Raw genomic sequence first — 18,217 nt, 5'->3', positions numbered from 1 at the left:
TCAAAGCAATTGATTTCATGTACTTTTCAAGTAGGTGTAGTTTTTCTGATAAACAACAGAGTACATCCGATGGGTAGAAGAGGGAGAAAGACATGTACACGTGTATGTGTCTAGCTGCTCTATACAGAAGATTGCATGTCCCAAAGAGCATGTCTCATTATTAAGGTACGATACCCATGTCTCCGCCTTGAAATGAGGTGTTGCATCTTGGAACTTTTTGCTAGATGGATGTGCTCTAATTTCTAGTTTTGACAGATAGAAGTAGTATATATACACTATCACAAAAACTTATTTATAGCCTCAAAGCTTGAGATTGATGACAGGCATAGGAATATAGATGTGTCTTAATTCAGTAAATATAAATGAGCTTCATACATTCTGTAAACAAGTTTAATTCAAAATTTTTATAAAATACATCTTGTATTTACACACATACCTCATCTAAAAATACGAGTTTGTTGAATGCAAAGTTATTACAAACTATCAGAACCATTTGAGAGCTGTTCATACATTTTTCTTGCACAGCATATGCAAAAGGTGACCCTAGAGATACTAAAAGGTGCAAATCTGCAATTGTGTACAAAATATGTACTATGTTAAGTGCATATCTACATTGCATATTACACATGTGCCAAGTCTGTGGAAAGGAACAGTTAAAATTGCAACTATAAATTTCACAGAACATTAGTATAGAGAAAATTAAGATATTTGGAAATTAAATAAACATTCTTGCATCCTTTGAATAGTCATTTCAGATGCACAGGAGCTATTATGGATGTCTGTGCAATGGACATCTACGGACAACAGCTATGCAAGAAGAACTAAGCTTAAAGCTCTCTGACAGCCTAGTAACCTAAGTGTTTCTGGTGATGTTAGTTAAACATGTATTCACAGGGTCTGGATTGAGTCTTCTAATACTAGTTGGATATTCCTGTTAAAAAAGAAATAGAAGTCATGAAAAAGAGATAAGACCAGATTATCATGCAAGATTCCAAAGCTAACATGCTTTTTTTTTTTTTTACACTGTAATTGCATATTTTTTTTCAGAATGTGGTATGAATGCTCACAAAACACTTGCAGATAAGTACTAAGCTGCTGGTGTAATTGGTTTAGTACGACTGCAGTAATTCCAGCAGAACTTCTGCAGAACTCAATGAAGTGAAAAGTCGATCACTCTACCAGTTTTTCTCCTTTGATGTATTACAAACTAGAGTATTACATTACAATTTATGTCCAGCATCAACTTTAAGTAGTTCTGTTTAAAACCAATACAAACATCAGCCAGAAAAGCAGACTGAAGCTAAAGATTTGTGGTAGAATTAGCCAGAAAAGCAGACTGAAGCTAAAGGTTTGTGGTAGAATTGGAATTTAAAAATATATTTTGCATCAGTAATGAGCGGTAAAAATAAATTACTAAAATGGCAAGTTACACAGTCTAAAAAGCTGAAAAACTACAGTTCTGATAAGGAAATATGTCCATCAGGGATCAAAGACAGCCCTTGCTATTTCCTTGTCATGGTTGATTTTTGTTTGCAGCATTAAAAAAAAAAAAAAAAGACATGGGGAATGCTTTTTTCCTGTTACCAAACAAAAAAAAATTAAGAAACTTAAGATCCATTTGCCAATACTAAATACTGAAGATTGCAAATGCCTACGTTAGTACCATGCAAAGTGAACTTCAGTGGACTTCCCTTGTGAAGAAATATTACCATAAGGAGCATTACATAAGCAATCAACACAGTACACAGGAAATATTTAACATATCATCATGTTATTACATAATCCTTGGATAGTCAAAATTAGCAAGACTGTAATTGTTACTAAGGTTGTAATTCTGCCTTATTTAGTGGAGGGAGAATCTGGCTTTACATATCTTTTTTATTTCTCTTTACAAGGGATTAATAGTACTGGGGAAAAAACCAAATGGATGCGTGTTAAATACCATGCTATTAAAAGCAAGACAGAGCAAGATGTTGTAAAACATAGTTAGGGAAGCATTATTTTTATTTTGTCATCATAAAATAACATTGTTTAAAGATCACACAAATTTGATCATCTTTTTTCTCCAACATTAAGCCAGCACTACAGTTGAGAAAGGTGTTCACCCGTTTCTCTGTAAATTTATACTTTTAAGTAAAATAATTTGATTCTCTAAATATGCATTTTAATTAATTATGTCACGCAGTATCTTGCTCCTTTGGTCAGAGATAGTAAATGAAGACTTCAAATACTTTTATCTTCAGTTTTTAAAAACCCAATATACATCCTTAACCAAAGAGTATTTACGCTACACACAAGCCATAGATACAAAATACACAGTATATACATGTTTCGAAAACAAATTGGAATTTATAAAAACTCAATAGCCAAATCAAAATAATTGAGGCACTAAATTAAAAGTAGTATCTTCATGTCTTGAATATACAGACTATTCTGTGAACAATCAGGACTATTTCATAAATATATATTATCTACAGAATTTGCTGTGCCAAAACAGCCAGCTGTGTTTCAGCTCAAAAGAAAAATTGCACTTTGAGATTGTTACAGTTAACTTCTCATTTTTCTCCTTGAATATAGTAATCTGGTCCTAGTGCTTTTGGCACAGGTATTGAGTTGTGTTTTTGCTACACTTTCTTATAAAACACAAGGGTTTTTTTTGTTCATTAAAATCTGAAGAGTCTTCAACAAACCTAGAACTTTGATACAAATCTATATAGCTACAATTGCTTCATTAAATAATATACACAAATACGCTCTTCGATCTTAAAACATCCTGACAACTGGATACAAAACAGTCACTTGTACATCTCCAGCCTCCTTAATCTTATGCATTATCAGTCTGCAAGTGAATAAAATACAGTTTCTGGCCACATCTTGCACTAGATCACACCCCAGTGTACAAGGACAGAAAGTAAATGTATAATAAAAAGATTGGATAAATTAGAAGGGGTTTCTTGGTCTTGAATTCTTCTCCAACTAGTAATGATGCAGCACTGTATGCAGCCCAAAAGACTCCAAACAACTGAAAAAGAAGATAAACAGTCTTAGCTGACACCACACAAAAAATCCCAAACACCAAGATAAAAATCAGTTCTTCTCTCAAATTAAAAAGAAGCCCCCTCCAAAAAGAATTTTTGAGGGGCAAGAACTACACACACACACACAAAAAGAATATACTACGCATTTTCATTTAAGTTTAGAGAAATATTTAGAAAATAGGCATGTTATTTTCGTTTGAGACATTTTTACTGAAGTGAGCAGCTAAGGATCTATAGTAAGTTTTCTCTAGTGTAAAACATATAAATACCATAAAGCAAGCCCTAAGCTTACATACACCGATAATTTGAAACATCACTGGATTAATAACTTTTCTTTTTACTTTGACTGTCCCCAACTATTAACCCCTCCCTTTCTTTAAGCAAAAGGGTTACTACACTTGACTCTTCCTCCTAAATATATACCAGAGGGTTAAATTACCATTTTTTATTTCAGGATTTGCCTGGCTCATAAGCTTTTCTTTAATTATGGTGCCCCCACCTCAAGGTAACTGAACCTCACATTCCTATTCCTTTCAGGTGCAGTGAGAAGCCTGCCAAAATACAGTCTGTATCAAAAGCAGTATTGCTTACTCAGTTAAGAAAGAACCAGTTTAAAAGACTCATAGAAAGTAACCTTACCCATGAATATCCACAATTTTGTATGAAGTTAGCATGCATACTTTTAAAAAAAATATCTTGAGGTCAGTGAACTTGACTCAAAACTCAAACTAGCAAAAAGTAATCAGACATTATTATCCTCTAGCAGTACCTTGAATATTAATAAAAAAAGAAAAATACTTAAAACTGAGTGGCATGCAAAAACATTGTAATCTTCTGCAAAACACAAGACTAAAGTGGGCAGACATCATAGGACCCCAGCAAAGACCTTTTTCCACAGTTCTGCCAGAGGAGCTGAAGCCCCTTGAGGCATTATGTGGCCTGTTCAATTGTCATTGTAAAAAAAAGAAAAAAAAACACAACAAAAAAATTGCATGTGATTGCATATTTCTGGTTTTGCTGCCTAACACGGGACTGCAGAGATGGACAAGAAGGACAATCAAGATCATGACTGAATTCCCTAAGATATATTAGGAAAATTGCAGCAATTAAAAAAATCGAGGTGCATTACTTGAGTAGTTTACTTTGCTGATTGCAACTGGAAAAGAACTGACTGCAGTTTCACTATTTCACTATAAGTTCCCCAACTTTAGGGCTGTGAAATATTTCCCCAAGCACAGAGCTCTCAAGCCATAAGTAGTAGTACTTGTCACAGCATAAGTAGTTTTGGCCACATGGGGCTTGTCCTGCATCTTCACACTAATGATGCAAAGGTAAGAACCTTGCACAGATCAGCCCTGAAGTTAATATAAGGCTGTTAGTAGTAATCAAGTAACAGAGGTTTCATTAACATACATTTATTTTCAAGTTATATATTAGTTAACTGGCAAGTTAATGATTTGCTTTCTGACTGTATCACTTAATAGTAATTGCAAGTTATCAAATCACAAACACAGCAATTTTGTTATTTATCATACACTTTAGTTGTACTTCCATTATACTGTTTACCAGCAAGCTAAAAGGACAGAAATCTATCAAATCAACAGAACAAGAACTCAAAAAGCGTATAGCTTAGCTAGTAACAGAATTTTCTCAGTCAACCTTTCCAAAAGTTCAGCTATAACTTCAAAGGCTACCTAAAAGGGTTTTAAGTAGTACTGGAAGTGTTCAAGAATGTTAGGTAGTTCTGGGATCTATCAGGGAACGTTGCTAGTTTCATAAAAGGTGTCCAACAGCAGGTGGTATCAGGCAAGTTATTCTTGCTTTGTGCCTTACATTCCACATCTGTAAAATCAGAACAACACTTACCTTCTCTGCAAACAGTGTAGAGAGCTTTCTAGTGCTACCACTATGGGAAGGTCTCAGAACAATGACTAATGTCATATTCATGCTGCAGTAACTAAAAATAAACTGGATGATGGGGGAAGGGATAGAACAGCTTATTTTCAGATTCTTCATTTTGAGGTTTAATTACGCATCCTCTTCTCAAAATGATAATCCTATTATTTACCTTAATGCAACTATTATAGCACAGAACAGAATACTTAAACAGAAGCTAAATATACTTAATATACTTAAATAATATGAACAGAAGCTAAACTGATAACAACAGGTGGTGTTACAGCAACAGCACTATATATCCCCAAGTACCCAAAAGAAACATTTAAAACAGAATTCGCTTAGCAGTCATGTCCACTATGCTAACCAAAAGGATGACAGAGCTCACATTGTAGTTCTGAATATTTTGACACATCGTTATGTTGTCCTAAACAGATTAATACTTGAAATGTTAGGAAAGTGACTTAAAAGTAACTGTAAACAATTCTCAACAGATGATACTGAACTTACTTTTATTAGCGTAGAAACAACTTCAAATGATCCAACCACCAAAAGTACAGGTGCTATGACAATGAGGGGAAGTAGGGAATATCCTATCACACCAAGAACTTGGCCATAAGCAACCTGAAATTTTCAAGCACATAAAAACAAGCTTTTTAGTACTCAATCTTTGTCACCAAATACAATTTGGTCTTGTTATAACTATGAATAGCGATAATAATGTGTTGGGTGTTCATGAAATTTCAGCAAAAGGAAGCTTGCTAGTATGAAAATTGTTTTTGTATGCTACCCTATACAATTTTGTAATTAATCGTTCAGTTCTCTTAGAAATATGTTGTCTTTTCTTTTTTTTTTTTTAAGACACTGTAAGTGACAATTTTATCACTTCCAAGGGAAGTATTTACACAGGTTAAAATATGTAATTCCACCCACCCTGTCATATTTTCATGTTCTGCCTTAAGTGGTTCTCATCTGCCACAGTACAAATGATACTGAGGAGAACAGAACTACAACAGACCTCTCAGTCACCAGCTGTAGTCCTAGCTGTCACAAGCAGCAAAAATATGATTTTCTGCATTAACATACTCATATCCATTACACATAATAAATTCATAAAGTATATTAACACTTTTGTCATCAGTGGAAAACCTAGAACCTGATCCCTCTAAGGCACAGAAAGCTTCTGATTTCCAGTTTAAATTTATTATAACTATCTTAAACAGATTTGTTCAAAGTATTTCCATAACTGTTTTTAGCTTCATGGGGATTAAAATGTCCGATTTTCCCCTACTACGGTTTGAAATGTCCCTGGGCCCAGCTAGGCTTCTTGGATTTAACAGGAAAAACAGTGGCGAGACAAGTGACCTCTTGCAAACAATCTCTTGTGGCCATTGATGCTTCACAGTGACCCGTGCAGACCTATGCTTTCTCCCCAGTTTATACATTCTGATAATTTCACATTTTGAGCCACAAAACAGATTGATTTAAGGGCATCTGAATTATGCTGGTATGCAGAAAACCCATGCAATCACATTTATAAAAGCTTTTTCTTTCAAAACAGTGTTCACACAAGAAGACTCTAGCAATTCTGATTAAATGGAAAATCTAAAAAAAATTAAAGTAAATGTAAGTATTGTAGGAAGTCTGCAACACTAGTTCATCATTAATGCAAGATGCATAGTAAAAATATAAAAATCAAGTATCACTGAATATTTAGTTCTTCATGACACAGTTCAATGCACTTTATGCTGCAGAGCCATTTTAAGAAGTTTCTACCCTCCTGAATGTTCCACTGTAGCTGTCTGTGGGCCTTGCTGTAAGTCATTTTTTGTTGTTTACACCTGAATCACTTAGTGACTCAATTTGTAAACAGCTATTCCAACCCTGCTGGTGCAAGCAGCTGGAGGGAGGGATGCAGGCCAGAATTTCAGTTGGCTTTGCAGTTGAAGAACATGTGCTGACTTTTATCCTTTAATGGGTTTGAACTGCATCAGGATGAAAACAAACATTGATAGGTGCTCTACCCACAAGGACATTATAAAAACGCTGCTGGCCCCATTTAAAAAAAAAAAAAATTTTAAATAAAGAGCAGTGCAAGAGCAGCGCAAAGGAGAAGAAAGGGTCCCATTTAGCTCAGTGACTGAAAAATTGAAAGCACTTGTCCCTCAAGAATGGACTTCAGTTCTGAATCACAGGCACCTGTTAGAATTCATAGTACAAATTTCCAGATTGTTTATCACATCCATCACACAGAAAGATTAGCTGACTATGTCTGTATTTTAGATTTTATTTTGGAGGCCAAGAACTTGAAATGCAGATGTTACCCTTACCAACTGCATCCATTCTTAGTTGGCTACAAGGTCCAAAGCCAAGCACCAAGAAAACCCAACTACTGCTGAAAAATGTAGCCAAGGGACGTTACATTACCTCCCTCTACATACTTTTCGCATACAGGTACTTACTTCTCCTCCAAGAACCCTGGCCAGTAAAAAAATTGTCAAGGATCCAAATATCCAAATAGTTATAATCCAAGAAACAACCTTAAGAGATAAATAACAATTCATTTATATTAATCATTTTCATTTGAGAAAGGAAAACTAATTTCTATTAATCACTTTCACTGCAGTCAAGGATTTTATTATGCAAAACTGAAATCTGAACTGCAGCAAGAATAGTTTTACTTAGCATCACAATGCAATTTGAGAATAAAATTCAGAGGTTACATTTACAGAATCACATCAATGGTAAGTTTGGTGAACATGGAATGCACACGCAATATGTCTTGTAAATATTGTAATATTGTATCAGAGTAGGAAGGGTTTAGTCAAAACTAAAGCTAAGACCACCCTAGCTAAATGTCTTCACATCCCACCCATTACAAAAAGTGGGCTCAGATAGTTTTTAAAAGTCAGCCCAACCAATACAAGGAGTTGCAATTCTGCTTCTTTCATCCATAAAGACACCACTTTATTCTTTACTCAAACTGAAAACGCTCAGAAGACAACATAGGACTTTAACTCTCAGTAGAACTCGATGATGATTATGACTTAAGAAACAGTCCCAGACTCCTGGGACAAAGTCTGTAATTATTTTTTCCTGCTTCTTTCACTGGTCTGTACTTAAACTGAAGAAGAAATCTTAAAATCATTCTCTGGCTTAACAGAACCTTCAAAGTAACTTAGCTATTCTTGGAGTTGAGGCACTGGGAGGATTAGAAGTGAAGCTCTCCCTTTCGAAACACCTTTTTAGAGGGAAACAACAATATCAGTCCAGTCTCTGTATTTCCAAATGTACAACAGCTGCACTTAAAAATGAAGTTAGTACTCAATTCAATTTTTTTGCTTAATTAGAAGTTCCAGATTCACAGAAGAATCAAATAGGGGATGATTTTTCTTTAAATTTAAAAACAGATAAAGATGACAGCACCACTTCAAAAAGTTAAGATAACTATAATGGCTTTATGCTATTTGTGAAAACAGTGCATGGCCTCCTTTTACTTCCTCCTTTCTTCCATTGTCCAAAAGAAGAGGACCAGATTAAAGTCTTAGAGCAGGAATGCTCATCTCTCTCCAGCTTACAGCCCACCATTCAGTTCATCTAGTCTAGCTGCTGTCAGTCATCCTGTTGCTAGCTATGAGCTTTCCCTCCTCACACTCTTACATCTGCATGGTAAATCCACCGTTCCTAAGAAACGTTAGACCTACGTTTCGTGTAGAGTAGGTACACAAACTGCAGAAGGTAGTTTATCTATCATGGGATCAAGGAACTTTGCTTTGCCTAGGAGACAGCTAAGTGGTCCACTTGAATAATACAGTGGTTTAGTCTACTCACTTCAAGTTTCATAGAAAGAAGATACTGAGAGTGAGTTCTTAGTCAGCATTTGGTACACCATATGGAAGCCAGAGGTCGCAAAGGGAATGATTTTATCTCACCATTCACAAAAATCCTTGCATAAGCACATTCTGTTACTTTACATATGGCTTGCTGCTATACTACGTAGTATTTAAAACAACTGTAACTACACATATAGTCATAAAGATTTCCGAAGCAGGATCACCTAGGCTCACATTCAAATTGTGACTATAAATGATACCACTTCTCTATTTCAATCTGAACGTAAAGAAAAAAGCTAACAGTGTTTATGGAGGCCAATTAAATCTGAACAATGCCTCTGAATAGCTACTCACCCTAGAGTTCAAAAGGAATTATGGAAAAAGTCTATTGATCAGAGGAAAGTTATATGATTATAATTGCTCAGGGAGGACAAAATAGCAAATGGCCCTAATGAAGTGGTGATATAGTATGAATTAAACAAGTAGCTTTATTTGTCAGGAAATTAAAATTCATGGCATCCAAACAAATGTTCTTCAGTAACATTTTTTAGTAATAAAAAGTACGTTAACAAAAGATCACAATTAAAATGGAAAGATTCACTAATATGACTATAAACCCATTAGTATCAATCTGTTTCCTCCAGAAACCACATCTTTCCTTTGTTTTACTGTATAAAAACAAACCTGACATTTCATCATGATTAACTTATATCCATACTTTTCTTACTGCCATCTTTCTATATATTAACTTGAGAAACAGCATTTGAAATGCCCCACATTAGTATGCAAGGGAAACACTTTCTACCTACTTAAGAATGCAAATTGTTTAGCAATCACGTCCCCAGATTTAGTTTAGATTTCTTTTTAGGTAAAAGGCTTATACCTACCTTAAATTGTCCATATAATGAAATCATTGAGAAGAAGAGGACAACTGCCAGAGGACCCCAAAAGTCTGGATTGTCTCTCACTACCTGCCTATTAAACCCAAGAGATGGCATCGGCATCAACACACATCGAATTTTGTAGTAAATATCCTTCAGATCAATGTCAAGTTCTTCCCTGAAATGGTAAAGCAAGACAGCATTACTATACACCACAGTAATGAAATAGAGAATAAAAAAGTAAGTTCAGGGGCAAACCGTAGGTTTATAGAGCAAGTCTCCTGTCACTCATAAGGCTTTCTGAAGCCATGACTAGCAAAGGAACAGTTCGTCCACAACAAGGCAACACCATACCTTCATCCCGCATTCAGTAACTGGTGTGACACAATGAGATGTATTTAATTGTTCAAAAATCAATTACATGGCTGAGAATAGAAAACATACACAATATACCTTAACAGCCTACATTAAGACAGTAGATGTATTTTCTGACATGCAGAAACACATGACACATTCATACCACTTTAACTACTTAAAAGTCAAAGACATGCATACACAAAAGTCGGATGTCTATGTATTCCTATGCTGAGCAGTTTGCCATGAGCACACTCATTATGGAAAAATTTTATTTCAAATTCTACAAGAAAGAATACCTTTACATTCACTATTCCTAAACTATTCAAAATACATCAGGTAAAAACAATTTTTTATAATAAAATGGGGTTTAACTTGCTTCAACAACAGTAGTTTTCAGCAGACCAGTTTACGCCAATTGTTTAATTACTGGCTTGTTTCCAATATGGGTAAAAATAAATAAAAGCCAATTAAACTAGCAATAAATTCTATCAACAGGTCTTGCTCTTCTCTAATTGCCTTCTCCACTCCCTGCTACAAACTATCTGCAAGCAGCTACAAATTGGCCAGAAGATTCTTCTGTATAGGAGGCTCTTAACCGGTACATCTTGTCCTGATTGTCCTAGCACAAAGGGAAGGAAGCAGACTTTCCAAGTAATGGGCAATTCCACTTCTTGAAGTTTATGCGTGGAACCTTAAGACAAAACTGTACGCTAGTGTTTTCCTTATGCAGTCATGACTGAGGAGCTCTGAAGCGTTGCAAGAGACTTCCCGGCAGATATCCCTCTGCTCTACATTTAAGAGCACAGTGGAGGAAAACGCAGAAGCATATCCTAAATCTGTTTATGAAAGTTTGTGCAAGGCTTTGATTTATGGCTTTTTCCTCAGAAAAGCTGAAGCAAGAAATAAGCGCAAAGACATGATGCACCACAATTTCTCTTTAAAAAAAAAAATTAAATACTGCTCATTGAATCTCTCAAAGCAATTTCAGGATTGCTATTACTGAAGGTATTTCAGAATTGGTATTACTAGCCTGTGACTAAATAACAAAAATTGTTCTTTAACACATCCCTGAAGCTAAGGAGTAGACTAGAAGCATCTATTTTCCTCTATGTTTCTAAACAGGATGTAGCATTCCTATATTTTACTCTGAAGATTGTGTAACACAAATATTTCCAGACTGGAAATAATTCTTTGTCATCACCTAGGGCTTCTGACAGTTTCTCATGTGAATAAACTGCCTTTCGCATGAAGCTGACAGCTACCTCACCGAAGAAGTGATGGTAGCTGTAACAGGAAACAAGTGTCTGGAGTAAGGCTGCCCAATGAGAAAGAAAAAAAAAAATCTCACTCTTATTGAACAAAACGCTTGCATAGTAGCGCCGCATTGGTGAACTTCCCTTAGCTGGCTGCTATTCTTCAAATCCTTAAGAGGATTCAGATCACAAGGCTTCATTACAGCATATGTTCTGGGAATAATCAGAACTGCACAAAAACTGCTACACCGAAGTCAGATTAAGGTCTTCTCTGTTAGGATGATTATACTCATCCTGCTTGCCACAAACTGATCATTTCCCCGGCATGTTCTTCTCACTTCCAGCAATCAGCAGCTTAGAACACCTGGCTGTCTTTGAATCACAAACTTGAGTTTTGTGGTATAAAAAGTTACACAAAAGAGGGAATTCCTATGTTGTTACCTCAGTACGCCATTCTGTTTCTTAATTAAAAATTAGAGGTTTATAGAACAGACATATTCACACGAGGAGCTACTTCTGCACACTTTAAATTAAAGTACTTTTCATGTAGCAGTTTCATTATTAGGCTCTCCAGAATCTGTCCTTTCCCAACACTCTCATCTGAGTTCTCCAGAGTACGCTACTGCTCACTCCATTTTTTAAAAGCATCATTATCTTTAAATCACACAGGAAAACACTGAGACACTGAGAATGAAGCTGCTTAGGTGCAGGACAAGGACTAAGACCCAGGCTGCCTGACTCACAGTGTAGTAACCTTAAGATACAAACTTTCTTCAGCCAACCACTTTTCTGTGAACAGAACAAGGGATGCAGAGATTTTCAGTTTTAAGGACATTTTTGTCTTTCAACACTAACACCCTTTTAATCTAGCTTTATAATATAAGATAGCATCAAAGATTATAAAGGTTGTGCTACGTTGTTTCTAGCATCCCTACTGTAATAAGCATGATTTACAATGCATTTACTTCAGAGTAACTGACAGAATTTACTTAGATTTACTTAACATGAATCTTTCCACAGGATTGTCTTAGCCTCTGATTCTTTGACAGCATTAAGAAATTCGCAACATCAGCGCAAAAGATAGAAAGAATACAATCTAATTTTTTAAACCATTACAAGATCAACAGATAAGAGCAGAAAAGCCATAAAGGCTTTATACTTATAGAGATTAATAAAATTGGATTTTACTTCCTCCTTCCTTCCTCCCCCATAGTGAATAACAAGCCTCTCTTTTACACTAAAAATAAAACATAATGTTTTCATTCCTGCACCAAAAAACACTCATTGGTCAAGTAATTTGTCAAACAGAATTCTAGTCACAGCAAAAAGCTGTGGGACAATTTGAGAGGCAACAAGTTGTTTGTTCTTCCTACACAGCTAATAAAGGTAGATACCCAAAAATAATTATGACATACAGGAGTGGCTTGTTATCTTCTGGGTCATCATCTTCTACTTCCAGAAGCCAGCCATACCCTCTCTGTCTTAGGAATGTAGTTGCAGTAGATTCTTTGATGAATTCTCCTCCAAGATTTAGCTTAACATCCGGAGTTGTTATGGAGCCACTAAGATCTTAGAGAAAAAGGGAGAGAAAGATATACCTTTTTATGCCTTGCCAAAAGCCATTTGATTTCAAAAGTATTGGAAGATAAACAACAGACATATAAAGCTACTTGTGCTGGTCATCACCACGAAATATTCAAAGTTATAGAATAAAATTATAATTTAAGAGATACATAATTTGAAAGGGTACTTCCGGTTTTAATGCAATAGTAACAACGTTGGTTTACGTCTCAAATTACCAAGTTTTAGCTTCTAGATGGACCTCTTGTTTTGATGACACAGTGTTATGGTGTAACAGAAAGGCTTCAATTTGTGTTTTATCATTAAGCATTTAAAGGCATAAAAGGAGTTAACTAATGAAAGTCTCATTATACTGTAAGTTGTGGGTCATTTACCATTTTTTTTTTGCTGACTATACTATACCTCTTTTGGAGCCCATTCCTGCAAAGTGGCTTTGTTTCAGGCAAAACCATGCTCTGCTTTTATGTCCAATTTTTCATGAAAGGCAAACATTTGTAGATGTTTTCATTTGTAGCCTGCCTTTAATACAGGTGAAAGTATTAGAAAAAGAATACTATCAGAGATCCTTAGGCTCCAGCCAATAAAAAGAGATAGAAGGAGTTCTCTTCAATACACTATGACCTTGCTCTGCCACAGTACTAAACAAAACAAAGAGCAATTTATGTATGTTCTGGCTGTGTCACAGTCACCAATAAATGTTAATTTTTCTCTCATTGTATTCACTTATATACAGATGAAAAATACAAAATAGTAACTGAAAATATATGAAGCAACTTGAAGAAAGAAAAGATATAGAAGAGGGGAATAATTATTCCTTTAGGAAATGATAGATTTCCATTATTTGCTCAAAAGGAAAAATCCAAACAGAAACATGTAAATTTTTTGCACAAATCTTACCACAAATACATTGAGAGACAAAAACTCTCTTGTCATCCAACAGCTTTTTGCTTCACCAAAAAAAAAAAAAATTCTTACTTTGCCTTTCCATTGTTGTGTGTTCTTCACACAAAAAAAGTTTCCTAGGCACAAATTTCCCAAAACGCCTAGCAATAGCAAGTATTTCTGAAACACATACACACAGAGGCAAGTCAGGCCATATTTGTAGATCACATTTGCAACATCTTCTATCAAAATGCAACGTAGTTTTATAGAAACAAAATTTGCACTGTGACAGAATCTCACAGAGTCTTCAGCCAGCATGTCCGAAGTGTTCACTGATCATTCAGTATCGCAATTAATTTAACAGAGTTCTCCTTCCCAAGTCAGCTTGCTAGGCCACTCAAGCTTAAATTTAAGCTTCTCCATAAATGTTTTTCAACCGTTTCATAATCATGAAAGTTAATGATCCGTTGCTTTGATTCTTGGAACACCATCTGCACAGGATCCTTGTAAAGATGACTGTAACTTAAAGAAGGCATTTCTCTTTGCTGCTGTATCGGCACACATACACGGTTCTCACCAGAGAAGCCTTCTTCTGCTCTTTACAGAGGGAGGAAAAAAGAAAAATGTATTCTTAATGCCTGGGCATCAAGGTGGAGAAAGCCTCAGAAGTTTACTATTGTCACTGGGACCGTTTTGTCATTTTAAAACATTTGTTTATCCTACAATATAACACTGCTTTGCACGAGAGGTTCTTGCTACTCTTTGTGCACAGATGTGGCTGTCAAAACAAGCATATATAACAGTCTAACCAGCCATTTATTTTTCCTTTCACAGTGACAGCTGACAATCCACCCTGAGGCAGGGAAACTGCTACACAAGTCTTATTTACCAAGACTCCTTTTAGCAGTCAATGATTCGTGAATACCTACCACCACATTTCTTAATCACGAAACCTATTAACACAATCTTAAGCCTATTTTGCAAGACGTGTCAGGTGGGACATACAGCTGCAGAAACCAAAGAAAAAAAAATCCACCACCCACTCTTCTACCAACTGCTTTGAATGAGATGGTTAACAGCAGGCCAACCGAGTGCTGAAGAATCTGCCAAGAATTGATGGTTCTGATGCTCGCTAGTGAGAGGTAGGGTGCCTTCACTGCTACTGTCTCAGGCAGAACACCATGGAAGCAAAACTGAGGTATCTCACGCACCTTATTTCAACCAGGCATTGTGGAAAACCAGCTTTCAAGACAATCTTTACTCACAATTTTGAAAAAGCAGTATAAGAGGCAAAAAAGCCCCAAAACAGCCTGTTTTTTATACCATATCTGTCCTCTTAAGTGAGAGCACCTCTTCAGGATTCTTTCCCACAAACAGCTCCTACCTCTCATGGAAATAAGATGGGAAAATAAAACAGCTTATACTTTTATTTTAGTATGGATCACAATTTGGGAAGCAACTAGAAACTAGAGTGCAACGTGTAGTATTTTAATTTAGAAATATCAAGCTGTTTAATGTTGTTTATTTTTTGTTTGTTAGGGTAGGTCTATGCAGCACTTTGCAGACAGGACTACACTTCAACAGGCATGAGACCACGCCTTGCTTGTGTTCATAAAGAACACAGAGCTGAGTCCAATTCAACACATCCTACCAGAAAGGTGGCTGTATCGGATTGGGTTCAGCATTGCTCAACAAACACTTTAAGCAGTAATCCAGAGTTTCCATTCAGAAGTACGTGGATCCTTTTTCAGGCTAAGGTGGAGAAGAAAAACAAACCAAACAAACCAACAAAAAAACAAAGCCGAGACTGTACTTGTTGATTAGTGTTCCTTGTCAGAAGGACTGGGAAGTTCACCAAAGAACAGGCATTCTACAGTAGTCTTTCCACTTCAGTAATTCTTTGCCAGGGTGGGGCCCAGGATTTACATGATTCCCTACCCCTATCCACAATTACAACAGTAATTAAACACATACATAAAATAGAGCTTGTTGTTTAAATGGGTAGAGCCCAAAAGGTCATTCTCCATCAAAATAAGTTAGCACAATGTTGACTGTTGTATGTTTGCAGTCTTAAGGCAGATCTTTATGGCATGCTGGTACACCACAGTTATTTGTGCAGCAGTTAGGCAGCAGGCCACACTTCACCCCCTTAAACTACATGCAGGGCTTCTTTTCCCCCCTCATTACTGTGCCGAAATGAGACACGGCACCGACACTTCGGCACAGCACCACAGCGAATGTGAACATACGGTACAATCTTCAATAGACACCAAACTGCGCTTCCAGCAACGTGGGAAAGAGGCGCGGTCTGCGACAGCGCTTGTCACGCCTATGTCAGGACGCCGGGCACAACCTCGATTCCGACCTTCTGAGAGCCTGAGAAACGGAGCACCACGGCCGGCTCTGCCGCTCTGGTGCTTCCGCCACGCGGATAAAGCAGCTGCTCGCATCCGCGTTAAGCGCCGCTCCCGGCACCCTGCTGCAGCGGAGTCCCGGAGCCGCGGCGCCAGGGCAGCGGCCACCTCAGCCTCCCCGCTCCGCCTCCAGCCACGCCACCACCCTCGGGGCGGGGGGAGGAGGGCAAGGAAGGCACCTCTTGCCTCAGCGGCGCAGGAGCCGCCCGCTCCCCGGGGCCTGGCTGAGCCCTTCTCTCGGGAAAGCGAGAGCGGCCCCAACCGCGGCCCCGCGCTCACCTTCGGCGTCTGCCGAGGAGACAAAGGTGAAGTCCCCGTTGCTGGGCGCATAGAGCGGCGGCTGCTGAGGGCCCGGGGGCTGCATCTCCCCGCCCTCCGCGGGGGCTGCGGGGCCGGTGGGGGCAGCGAGGGGCGAGCGGGCACCAGGGCCTGGGGCCTCCCCGGATCCCTCCTGCGGCGGCGGCCGCCACCCGACGCCCACAGCGCAGCCGCCTCACAGGGCAACAACAAGCGCCACCGCCCCTCCGATTGGCTGCTTGCAAGACGCGCCGTGATTGGCCGCCGCAGGGCCAATGCTGACTGGCTCCCCGGCTCTGTCTCGGGGAGTGAGGTCACTTCGACTCCGATATAAAGCTCCTCCTGATTGGGTGCTGTGGTGACGTCGCTCTCCGCCCGTTGAGGGTCGGCGCAACTACCCGGCACTTGCGTCATCCTCCGGCCAATACAAGCTGCGGCCGATTCGGCGGCTTCCTCCCCGCGGCTAGTAACCCCTCTCCCCGAGGCGGTGCCTGCCCTCCTCCCCCCGCGCAGCAGGGCGGCCCGCCGGCGGCGAGTGTGGCCCCGGTGCCCTTAGCATCCGTCCGCCCGCGCGGGGGCCCCTTGGCGGCGATGGTGGGCCGGGGGTTGGAGCTGCAACCCAGGGATCAGTCCCTGCCGGCTCCCGAACGTGCCCCCTCGCTAGGGCCTTCTGCTAGGTACGTTCCGAGACTTGTGGGTGACCAGTGTACCGGGTCGGTACGGTACTTCAACGCCACAGCAAAAGGTAGCGCCTCCCTCCCCCCCTCCCCCGGGAAATGCATTACTTCCAAAGCTTCCCCCCGAAAAAAAGCATTCTTCCAGCAAATTCTTCTCACGGAAGGCCGGCTGGCTGGCAAGACCCTACAAGCGATGAGAAACGGCCCCCTTGCACTAGAGGCTCTGGAGGATGATGGGGCAGCTCTGACCCTGCTGGCTTCTTCCCTGTAAGAGCCGCTGTCATCGTGATGGGCAGTGTTCAAGACATGAGGCCAGATGTTTTAGTCCAGTCTGACCTCCCAGAACTGGTCTGAAGGCTGACGGCAGAAATTCGGCGTCTGCAGCACCCTGGGATGGCAGCTTTACCCCTGCAGTGCCACCTGCAACAGTTTTTCTCGTTTTCTTTTACAAGTTGTTCATCCACATGGCCAATGCCCTTTGCCTGCCTCCACCTACCATCTGCCTGTTACCATGGTTAATTGTAAATCTGCTTCAACACATTTCTTCATGTGTTCCTGTATGCTGCTTGACCCATGTAATCTGCTTCCTGCATACTGCCAAAAGAGTATTTTGAACCTTCAGTATCAAAAGATTTGCTGGCAAATACTCAGCCTTTTAAAAATAACTCTGGATGTTTTATTTTTTTTTCTTTGTTGAAATAAAAGCATAATCCCAAATATTTTCCTTCCATGATGGATATGAAAAAATGCATCCTTCCTTTTGACTGTTCAGAAGGATATGCCTCCGTTTTTACTATCCAGTGATACTGTACATAGCTCCACCTCTCAGTATCATCATGGTCAGCTGCAACCCTTTGCCTAATTGTTTTCCATGTACAATCCTAAATCTGTTCTGTTACCCTACATTTTTTCTCTCCTCATTCTTTCGGCTTTGTACCCTCTCAGTATCTATATGCCGTTTTCATGGTATTTTTCAAGCTATGCCAGGTCCCAGGTCCTTGAATATTAATGGTGTCCTTGGTAGTCCCCTGCAGTTCTGAGGTTTCTGGACTGCTGTCCTGCAACTCCCTTGTCTAGGAGGAAATCTGGCATAGTCACAAATCAGACG

General features: G+C 38.9%; 1 protein-coding gene and 1 long non-coding RNA gene across 14 annotated transcripts; one reads left to right on the top strand and one right to left on the bottom strand.

The window, feature by feature from the left end:
* Positions 1-376: 376 nt before the first annotated feature.
* YIPF4 (Yip1 domain family member 4) lies at positions 377-16,660 on the bottom strand. 13 transcript variants are annotated; one of them, XR_012673108.1, is made up of 9 exons: positions 16,415-16,622; positions 13,815-13,901; positions 12,674-12,827; positions 9,655-9,826; positions 7,397-7,474; positions 5,445-5,558; positions 4,905-5,006; positions 3,478-3,589; positions 377-3,022 (listed from the first exon to the last, which is right to left on the bottom strand). XR_012673108.1 is itself a non-coding variant. In XM_075146683.1 (8 exons), the coding sequence occupies exons 1-8, from the start codon at positions 16,497-16,499 to the stop codon at positions 2,885-2,887; spliced, it is 930 nt and encodes a 309-aa protein (XP_075002784.1). In that variant the 5' UTR covers positions 16,500-16,622; the 3' UTR covers positions 377-2,884. The 13 variants fall into 13 exon arrangements, 10 of the variants coding, with proteins under 10 accessions (XP_075002784.1, XP_075002788.1, XP_075002787.1 ...); XR_012673109.1 differs by lacking the exon at positions 4,905-5,006; XM_075146683.1 differs by lacking the exon at positions 3,478-3,589.
* Positions 16,661-16,704: 44 nt separating this feature from the next.
* On the top strand, positions 16,705-17,826 carry LOC142080747 (uncharacterized). Its single transcript, XR_012673111.1, has 2 exons — positions 16,705-17,177; positions 17,255-17,826. It is a non-coding gene; the product is annotated as an uncharacterized LOC142080747 (long non-coding RNA).
* Positions 17,827-18,217: the final 391 nt, after the last annotated feature.

This window comes from Calonectris borealis, chromosome 3 (genome assembly GCF_964195595.1).
Source record: "Calonectris borealis chromosome 3, bCalBor7.hap1.2, whole genome shotgun sequence".
In the NCBI taxonomy this organism is placed as follows: Eukaryota; Metazoa; Chordata; class Aves; order Procellariiformes; family Procellariidae; genus Calonectris; species Calonectris borealis.
The sequence above is the reverse complement of the archived record's forward strand: the minus strand, read 5'-3'. Positions and strand labels throughout refer to the sequence as shown.

What these genes read in the sequence shown, in the direction of transcription:
- YIPF4 (XM_075146683.1), bottom strand. Translation starts at nt 16,499, where the DNA reads ATGCAGCCCCCGGGCCCTCAGCAGCCGCCGCTCTATGCGCCCAGCAAC. An exon ending in CTCCTCGGCAGACGCCGAAG is followed by an intron (nt 13,902 to 16,414) that starts GTGAGCGCGGGG and finishes TATGTGTTTCAG; the next exon opens with AAATACTTGCTATTGCTAGG. An exon ending in GAAGATAACAAGCCACTCCT is followed by an intron (nt 9,827 to 12,673) that starts GTATGTCATAAT and finishes TTACCATTTCAG; the next exon opens with GGAAGAACTTGACATTGATC.